We start from the raw sequence: 10,635 nt of genomic DNA on the forward strand, positions 1-10,635 counted from the left end.
CTAGCATAATCTCTAAGATCCTTTCCAATTTCAATATCCAATGAAATTATGTCATATCCTCTTCCAGCGATAACACTCCCTGTGAATCCATATTGGTTTTTCCAGACAGATCCCATTTTCCCTCCTCATTGGCATTGTTCCCCCTGCCTTTTTTGTCTTTGGAATTTAATTCTTGAGCAATTCACATCCCTCCTGGCCTGACTCCCCCTCAAGCATTTTAGTTCATGCATGGCTGCTTGCCTAGTTCAAGGAAGACTAGCACCTCTGGTGTAAGTACTTGCTGAGCCCTTCTCAGGGCTGTTTTTCTGCCTTTGATGTCCATCTGTCACCCAACTCTCACCTGTGGTTCCAAGAAGCTGTAGCATGTGCAGTGGTCACACCTCATGCCCGTCTTACAGCAGACAGGCTAACCCAGGTTCAGGGTAACTGACAGGCACCAAAATTATTGGTGAATTAGGGGGTGTCTACCCAAAGCAGGTAAGGACTTCCCCTGGCAGAATGGGCAGATGAGAACAATTTGTTCCAATGGCCATGAAAGCAGCTGAAGCTCTAAGGCTTGGACAGACATTGAAGACATTTAGGCTAACTACTGCATCCTGGGCCATCACCAGTCATCATGACTTTTTTTCTTGCCACTGGAATTTGATGACTTGGAAGAAAGAGTGAAGCTAATGACTTTGTGAAGCACTGCTTCACTTAAATCTAAGTCACTCGCAAGTCAAGACATCACCCCATGATGTCACTGGTCCTCTTCAAAAACGAAGGTTGAACAAATAGTGTGATGAAGAAAAAGAGCTCAGAAACTACTATTAGGGGATCAGATTTCTAGTTATGCATTGGTTGTTGAATCACCCACTATATGGCTTTGTTCCAATTACTTTCCCTCTCTTTTCTTTACGGGCTGTCCCTTTACCTGCCCATCAGCCTAGAATATAATTCTTCACTCATTAGTGTATTTTTTCTCTTCTTTTGTGGATCATTGGGCTGAATTCTTTAGAGTTATTAGGAATGTCCTTTACAATTGTGGGGGAACTTGATGCAATTAGTACAATATTATGCACAAGCAGAAGCATCTAGTCAATATTACCCCATATCTGGAATCCCTTTTTGATTTGGACTCTGTGGAGGACTTTCTTTCATGATAGTGGAGAATACTTTTGGATAAAGCAGCTGGAATTGACTTCACAACAGAGAAAGGCAAAGACATAAATTGTTCAGGAAAGGGATAATATTCATGCAACACAAGTTAATGGAAGAAGGAAGAAAAAAAACAAAAGTAAGTTTTAAATAGAACAGAATGCACCTGAGATAAAAGAATGTATTAGTGCAAATTTTGACAACAGGGACTAGATTCTGAGTTAGGATAGCAGATAGAGAGCTTAAATATAATGTTATAATACAAGTATGCTTCATTGATCTTACATAAAGTAGCATGGATGAGTGGATTTTCCAAATCACTGAATTGTCCTTTTTCTTTTAACAATGATGTTAACACATTCAGACATTAAATCATAGTTTAAAAAACAAAAAAAATACTTGAGTGGTCTTAGTAGACTGAGAAGTCAATATATATTAGTGGTCAATATATATTAGTGCAGTTATGTGCCTAACTTACAAGCTAATGTGATATGTGATGTGGCACCATTGAAAGAGCCCTGGATTTGAAGTTGGAGAACATGGGTTCAAGGCCTAATTTTAATACTTACCACCTGTGTAATTCTAAAAAGCCACAATCTCTCTGAGCCTCAGTTTCTTTATTGGTGAAATAAGGGATTTGGACTGGATGATCTCTAAGGGTACTTTAAGCTGTAAACCCATCAAGCCATTTTTGGACTATTACATTCAATTCTGAATGCTTGATTTTAGGAAGTATATTGACCAGAGCATGTTCAGAGAAGGGAGACCAGGATGACAAGGAGACAAAAAGAATTACAATTTTAGGAAAGCATAAAAGTGCTAAACAAATGCTTGATGAACTGAAGGAATTTTGTTTTCAGAATCACAGGATGTCAAAAGTGAAAAGGATATCCCAAAGACCATCTAGAGCTAACCACATGGCCCCAAGAATTCCCTCTATAACACACCCTACCAGTGGTCATGAAACTTTATTTGTCCAACAGTGGTAAGATGGTGCTATGCTGTGCTGGTTAACATGACTGTCATTTTTTTACTCTTCACTAAGCTTGAATAGACTGATCTAATTCTTCTAGCCACTCCTTTGGTCCCTCCTTATGTATGGCTTTCTCTTCATCCACTTTCTAGGCCTCTTTCCTCACTAGAGGAATGCTTTCCCTTTCAAACAAGCCATGAGAAGCAATGAAAATGAAAGTGGCACTTCTAACACTTACCCAGTGAGTCACAGTCATATTGCTGATTCATTTCCTAAATAAAGATTCCAAAATGTAACCCTGTTACCTTAAAAAATTGTACAAAGGAATCAGTAATTCGAATTTTTAAAATTTATTTTTGTAAGCATTATCTCTTCCTCTTGATGCCTCTCCCTATTAAACATTTTAAAAATAAAAAATACTCATAACCAATATTCATAGTCTAGAAACAATTCCTTATATTGATGTTAAAAAGGTATGTCTCATTCAGGATTTTAAGTCCATGACCTCTCTACAAAAGTAAGTGGTATATTTAATATTTAGTCTTCTGCATCCCTAGTTTGTCTTTGCATCAGAGTTCTATAGAGTCTTTCAAAGATGTTTTGCTTTATAATGTTATCATCACTGTATGAATTGTTCTAATCCTTCACTTCACTTTGCATCAGTTCATAAAGATTTTCCTGGTTTTCGCTGAAACTCACCATTTTGTCATTTTTTCTCTCATATTCCTTTACATATGTATACCATATTTTTTTAGCCTTCCCCACTAGGTAAGCATACCTTTAGTTTCCAGTTCGGGGCTACTACAAAAAAGACCTGCTAAAATATTTTTGTATAAATGGGTCTTTTACCTCTTTCTTTGATCTTTTCCAATTATAGGACTATTAATGGTATAGTTGGATCAAAAAGTATGCAAAGTTTAATAACATTTTGGGCATAACTCCAGAATATTTTGTGGGAAGCTTGCATCATTTTCTTCTTGGGTTATCTTTCCCAATCTGTGAGTATAAAGTGAAATGGACCATATTTGTATACATTTGTTATTTTTGCAAACAGCTTCTGTAATATTGGAGTTAACTGTTTTTTGAATATTTAATAAAATTCAGTTATAAATCCATTTGATTCTGGTGGGGACCATAGAATAACAGCTGGAGGTTAAGAATCCTTGGGATAGGAAGGATATAATGGAAGAGGAGCTTGTTCATCTTTGAGGAATGAGTTTAGGTATGTTATTAACACATCCTTAGTTTAGCTTCAGGGTGGAGTCATTTCAGAACATTAGGCAACAGTGTATAGCTGGAAGGGTGGAGAGGTACCCATGTGGGTGTGAGCTCAGATGAGGGGGAGTGTGTGACAGAATAGAAGATTATTTGTGGATATAGCACAGTGGAATAGTGTTTTTATCTTTCCATTGCAGGAAGACCCAAGCAGGTGACCTATGAAAGGAGCATGATAACATGGCTTTTCCCCCTTTTTCTTAGGCAGACAGGCCAGGACAGGAGACCAACAGAAGGAATATGATAGAATGGCATTTTTCTCCTTCCCAAGCAAGTGGAAACAGTCCAGGCCAGGAACACAATGGAATAAGATCACTAAGGGAGGAAGAGAAGAGGAGAGAAGAGAAGAGGAGAGGAGAGAAGAGAAGAGAAAAGAAGGGGAAAAGAAAGAGAAAGAAAAAAGAGGAGAAAGAGAAAGAGAGAAGAGGAGATAGCCCAAGACAAAACTCTGGGGTGCACCTCTGTATAGGGAGAGGAACCTAATTTCAGCAAAGTGCCTGAAAAGTGGTCAGACAAGTAAGAGGATAACCAGTAGGGAAAACCATCAGGAAATAAAACAAAGAAGAGAAAATATCCATAAGGAAAGGTGGCCAAGAGTGTCAGAAGCTACAGAGAAGTTAGGAAAGACAGGGAAAGGATTGTTGGATATACCTATTCACATATACAGAGTGACCCAAAATTCTTAGTGTAGTTTTAAGATTTAACATTTCAAAACTTTTGGAAGACCCTGTGTTTGAGAACATTGGGGAAAGTAGTTTCAGTTAAGTGCTGTGGTTGGAAGCCAGATTAAAAGGAGTTAAAATGAATAATGGGAAATGAAGAAGTGAACACAGTCATCTTGCCAGAAAAGTAGCAGTGAAAGGGAGAAGAGGCATATAGGATGATAGCTACAGAGCATGGTGAGTAGATGGTAGGGTATGATGAATATTTTTTTTGAGATTTTTTATTTTTAGTTTACAACACTTGGTTCTACATAATTTTGAGTTCCAGATTTTCTTCCCCCCACCCTCCTCCCCCAAGACGGCATGGAATCCGATATATCTTCTACATATAGCTTCGCGTTGAACTTATTTACACAATAGTCACGTTGTAAAGAAGAATTATGTCCAATGGAATGAATCACCAGAAAGAAGAAACAGAACCCCCCAAAAACCCCAGAAAAACAAAAACAAAAGAGAAAAAAAAGGTAAAAAAAACCACAAGCATAAAGTGTGCCTCAATCTGCATTCAGACTCCATAGTTCTTTCTCAGGATATAGATAGAATTCTCCATCATGGGTCCTTTGGAGTTGTCTTTGCACCTTGAATTGCTGAGAAGAGCAAAGTCTATCAGGGTCAGTCATCACAAAATCCATATATCTGTGGTTGTGTATAATGTTCTCCTGCTTCTGCTCTGCTTGCTCAGCATTATATTGTGTAGGTTTTTCCAGGTTATTATGAAGTCCATATCATCCCCATTTCTTGTAGCACAATAGTATTCCATTACCTTCATATACCACAACTTGTTCAGCCATTCCCCAATTGATGGGCATCCCCTTGATATACAATTCTTTGCTACTACAAAAGAGCTGCTATAAATATTTTTGTACATATGGGTCCTTTTCCCACTTGTGTGATCTCTTTGGGATACAACCCTAGAAGTGGTATTGCTGGGTCAAAGGGTATGAATGTTTTTATAGCCCTTTAGGCATAGTTCCAAATTGCTCTCCAGAATGGCTGGATCAGTTCACAACTCCACCAGCAATGTAACAGTGCTCCAATTTTCCCACATCCTCTATAGCATTTATCATTTTCCTGTTTTGTCATTTTATCCAATCTGACAGGAGAAATGTGGTACCTAAGAGCTGTTTTGATTTGCATTTCTCTAATCAGTAGTGATTTAGAGCATTTTTTCATATGCTTATAGATAGCTTTAATTTCTTCCTCTGAAAACTGCCCGTTCATATCCTTTGACCATTTCTCAATTGGGGAATGACTTGTATTCCTATAAATTTGGCTCAGTTCCCTGTATATTTTGGAAATAAGGCCTTTATCAGAGATACTAGTTGCAAAGACTTTCTCCCAATTTTCTGCTTCCCTTCTAATTTTTGTTGCATTGGCTTTTTTTTGTACAAAAACATTTCAATTTGACATAATCAAAATTATCAATTTTGCATTTTGTAATGCTCTCTATCTCTTGTTGGGTCATGAATTCTTTACTTTTCCATAAATCTGATAAGTAAACTATTCCTTGCTTTCCCAAATTACTTATGGTATCAGCTTTTAGTCCTAAATCATGAACCCATTTTGACTTTATTTTGGTATATGGTGTAAAGTATTGGTCTATGCCCAGTTTCTGCCCTACCATTTTCCAATTTTCCCAGCAGTTTTTGTGAAATAGTGAATTCTTAGCCCAGAAACTGGATTCTTTGGGTTTATCAAAGAGTAGATTGCTATAGTGGTTGACTTCTCCATCTTGTGTACCTATCCTATTCCACTGATCCACACCTCTGTTTCTTAGCCAGTACCAGGTAGTTTTGATGACTGCGGCTTTATAGTACAGTGTAATATCTGGTATGGCTAGGCCACCTTCCCTAGCATTTCTCTTCATTAATTCCCTAGATATTCTAGACCTCTTGTTCTTCCAGATGAATTTTGTTATTATTTTATCCAGCTCTGTAAAATAATTTTTTTGGTAGTTCGATTGGTATGACACTGAATAGATAGATGTTTTTAAGGATAGAAGTGGATCTTGGCCCCAAAAAAGCATCAAAGAAGTAACTGGTAAATAAAAGGAAAGTGAAGATTAGAAAAAGTGGATGATAGAAAGAGAAAGCTCGTGGATTAGATGGGATAAGGCATGAGCTTTATCATAGCTATTTTTCCCCACACATCAGCAGCTTTTTCCACTTCTTTCCAGAGTTGCATATGTGTTTCAGATGGTGTTGCTAGTAATTTGCTAGAAAAATGAGACATCATGGTACATGCATTCCCACGCTGCCATTCATAAAATAAAAGAATCTCAGAATTTGGAAAGATGTCACAGGTCATCTAATCCAACTGGTACCTAAGGATGAATCCCTGCAACAACATTCTCTTCCACTTGAAGACCTTGCTGCTTCTTCAGGCAACTAATTCTATTTTGTGACAGCTCTCATTGTCAGAGGTTTTCCTTGTATCAAACTGGAATCTTCTTTTCTCTTTAACTCCCCTCAGTTCACCTGTGCTTGCCTCAATGTCTCTCTTATATGATGATGTCACATTGTATTCCTATACTCGACTGCAATAAAATATATTCTAGTACTTCCTTAAGATCAGACAAACTAAATTCATATTTTGTATCTCTGTTATCTACAAATCTTGTAAGTAACTAGTTCAAATACAAAGGTTCTACATACAGCCCTGAAGAGAAAACAGCAGAGACCAGAAAAACGATTATTTTTGACTGCCAATGACTACTTGGTTGTTTGTTTTTGTTTTTTCCCAATTACAGGCTGTTCTTAATTGAAAATGAAAATAGGGAGATTGAATTGCTCTCCAAGAAATTCCTAGAGGTTATTGTCACAATATGAGGTGATTTGACTAGATAATTTCTAAGGTTCCTTTCTGGTGCCTTTCTGACTCTATTGTTAGATTCTATTTAGGAGGCAACATGAATGCAGTGGAAAGAATGATGTAAAGCACTGGAAGTAAATAGATCTTGGTCTGAATCCTGGCTGGGCCATTTACTACACGTATGATTCTTCACACCTGAGTTAATTATCTCCAAAATAAGGAGGTTGGACCTGACAATCCCTAAAACCCCTTTTCCAGCTCTAATTCTATGGTCCCCTTCTAGTACAGTCTATGTTCCTCTTAGAGCCCATGAAAGATAGTGAAAAGAACTCTTAAATGGGGGTCTGGAAACTTCTGTTCCTGTCCCTGCTCCAGTATATTTACTGGCTATAAGACGAAGAACAATTCATTTAGATACTCTGAGCCTTAATCTTGCCAGAAAAATGAAGTGCTAATATTTGCAGTTCCAGAGGAGTAAAGGGAAGCTTTGATTGGTTTCTTCCCAGTTAGTGCCCTCTTCTGAGGGATGGCAAAGCTTTTGAGTTCCAAAGCTCTTAGACTTATGCTAAACATTATATTTTAGATGAAAGGTAACATCTCTGGGTAAAACACTCCCATGAATCCTGTAGTTGTCTATGGGTTACTAGAATCAATTAATAGCATATTTCCATAATACTTGCAGCTTTGTAAAGTTCTTCCCTTGTGAAGAAGATCGTGAAGTATCATTTATCCCCAATTTATAGATTATCAAACTGAGGTACATGATGTTTTATCCATTTGCCCAGGGTCACACTACTAGGGGATATCAGTCAGGGATAAAACGCTAGTCTCCTGACTCCGAGTTTAGCATTCTCTCTTTTATATCATGTTGCCTTTCAATTAATTATTCATCTCTAAGAGAAACTAACCCTTTCACCTATAATCTATGATGAAGCCTTTCAATTTAGCTCAAAAAGTGTCTCACAGAGAATGACAGGTATGGAGAGGGAAGAAGTGAAGGAGGGGGGAGCTGCTGGTGGTACTAATTTCACCCCCAGAATATCATGTGTTGTCCTGGCATTGGACCTCACAATAGCCTCAATCTAGGCCATTGTTGATGCAAGGAATGTGCCTTTCCCTTTGTGACCTTCATCTAAGTTCCCATTAACCTACCTTATAAATAAACCCAAAGCCACAACTTTAAGAAACTATCTTTCCATCCTGGGGAATGGATAACAGATAATTGGAGAATGGAAACTTGGAGAGCAGAAGATTGTAGAACCAAGGGTTTGAGACGGGCAGATTGCCAAGGTGAAGACTAGCATGAAGAAGTGTCTAAATCCGCTGTTATGTAACTCAAACAATTGCATTCAAGAAAAAGATCCACTGTTAAGCTTAGATGATTTGAATCATGACTCATTATTAAGGTAACTATAATGAGCACCTTTGTTCCATTCGTTTCAGAGAAAAACTATGAATGCTTCATCTCTTTCGCATCATAAAGTCATTAAGTAAAGAGCTCATTAGAAGATTTCCCTGGATAAAGTCCCATCAGTCAGACATGTTCATTTCCCCATTTGTCTAGTTAATGTCCAAGGCATTTTCTTTGACAGAATTTGAAAAAAATTCTCTGAGTGAAAACTTTTGAAAATATTCTCTTGGTTCTAATACACCTTGTCTTTCTGTTCTTCCAGCATATGGACGAAATACTATGGAAGTGACCCACGCATTGCTCTCGGAAGATACTCTCCTTTGGAAAAAGAAATCATGGTAAGTCTAGTAGGATATCCTCCAGGGAGAGGCCCACTCTAGGCAAGGGTAATCTACAGCAAAGGAAACAACAGTGAGGAGTCCAACAGCTAGAATAATTACACCCAAATAGGATTATAGTATCCGTGAATGAAAGGGATCTTTGCTAATAATCTAGTTCTACCCCTTTTATTTTGTAGGTCAGAAAACTAAGGCTTGGAGAGGGCATGTTACTTAACCAAAGTCCACATAGGAAGCAGACAGCAGAGCCAAGGTTTGAATATGCTTCTATGCTGGCAAATTTGCCAACTGTTTTTTTGTGGTCCAAAATGTTGTTTCTTTAAAGCTCTGAATCCAATCAACTTCCACATTCTTGGAGTGCAGTGCCATAGATCTGTGGTCTGTTAAGGGATGTAGGACACATTGAGTGGTGAAATTAGGAGGAGAGAGGACTAGCTATCTCATTGTCTGATGTCTTTTCCATATTATAAGCATGAAACTCCCTGTCCACTGTTTCTGTGGTTGTTCTGTATAAAAATAAGGGGGAGTTTTAAGTAATATACTTCACTTTAACAGCGTTTAGGTGGTGTGCATACAATAGCCACAAGAAGGCTTTTGGCTCAGAAACAGAGAGAGGAAGAGAAGATGCTGAAGGAGCTCAGGCAGAAATCACCAGATTACCAAAAAGCAATGGCATATAAAAGGGAACACCCCCTTCTAAATACAGGGAAGAAAAGTATGGAAAAAGCATGGACTGCTAGGATAATTATTCCACGAGAAGAACTTAAAGTGCCAGCCAGAGAGGAGAAAACTATCAATAAGCACATAGAAAGGATGAAATTGGGGCGAGAATTGCAAGACTGGGCACATTTCAAACAATCCCAAAGCAGTTCATTTCTACCAGCTGTAACTCCAGATTCCAAACCAGCAAGTCAAGGAAGAGAAGAGGAGGAGGAAACCTCAAAAGCAAATAAGACAGAAATAAAAATGAAGGTAATTTTTAAGGCAGATGAACCCAAAAAGACCATCATAAGCAATCCAAATGACAGGGAAACATTCGACGTAAGGAAGAAACTAGATCGTAAGATAGCAGGACACACAAATCGCACACGTTTCCTACCCACGGATTTCCCTGGTGATCTGCTTTTCTTAAGTCAAAATTATAAGTCCACAAGAATTCATCTCAGTCACAACATGAAGTTATTCCTTTTGAACAAAGAGGGTCGTTGGAAAAATTGTCTTCAATATCCTTTCGAATATTCTCCTCATTCTTAAAGTTCTCTATATTTCCCAGCTTAACACTGTGTTGAGGGTGTTTGTTATTTCTGCTGGTCCCTGGTTTCTTTCCTTACTTCCACACACTTCTAGAGAGAATCCTGGCTTCCCTACTTGGGACTTCAGAATCATCATAACACATTCACCAGGAGTTCTAATCCGAAGCTCTTGCTTTAAAACAACTTTTGGTTCACAGTTCCATTTGAGATGAGAAAGTTCACCTTACCAATCGGCACAGCCCTTCCCTTCACCAAGGCAACAGGCATTTGGTATGCTACTTCCCCAAAGCCACCCTGGTCAATAAAAATACTGTATTTAAAAGTAGTAGGAAATAGAATGAGGAGGGTCAATGGAGATATCTAGTCCAACCCCCCTCCTTTTAAAATGAGAAAAATTTGCCTTAGGCAGTTGAAGTGACTTGTCCAAGGTCATGTAGCTAATAGGGGGCAATGCTGAGATTTGAACCAAAGCCTTCTGACTCCAAGTTCAGTATCCCCTCTATACCACACAGTTTCAAATGACATAATAGAAAATGCACTGACCTAAAAGACAAAAGACCCAACTTCTACTCCTCTCCCTGCCACTGATAAGCTGTGTGGTCTTAAGCAAACCACTTCCCTACTCTAGGGGAGGGAGGAGGGATTAGTATTCTCCCCTACAAAGCTGGGGAATTAGACTGAATGATTTCTGCCTTCTAGCTCTCACATTCTATGG

At 38.3% G+C, this 10,635-nt stretch overlaps 1 protein-coding gene across 1 annotated transcript; it reads left to right on the forward strand.

Annotated features, from left to right (window-relative positions):
• Positions 1-8,220: 8,220 nt before the first annotated feature.
• C8H10orf120 (chromosome 8 C10orf120 homolog) lies at positions 8,221-9,921 on the forward strand. Its single transcript, XM_036735232.1, has 3 exons — positions 8,221-8,324; positions 8,592-8,667; positions 9,223-9,921. Exons 1-3 carry the CDS (start codon positions 8,221-8,223, stop codon positions 9,919-9,921), a joined length of 879 nt encoding a protein of 292 aa, XP_036591127.1.
• The last annotated feature ends 714 nt before the right edge of the window (positions 9,922-10,635 follow it).

The sequence above is a fragment of the Trichosurus vulpecula genome, chromosome 8 (assembly GCF_011100635.1).
Source record: "Trichosurus vulpecula isolate mTriVul1 chromosome 8, mTriVul1.pri, whole genome shotgun sequence".
NCBI classification, from domain to species: Eukaryota; Metazoa; Chordata; class Mammalia; order Diprotodontia; family Phalangeridae; genus Trichosurus; species Trichosurus vulpecula.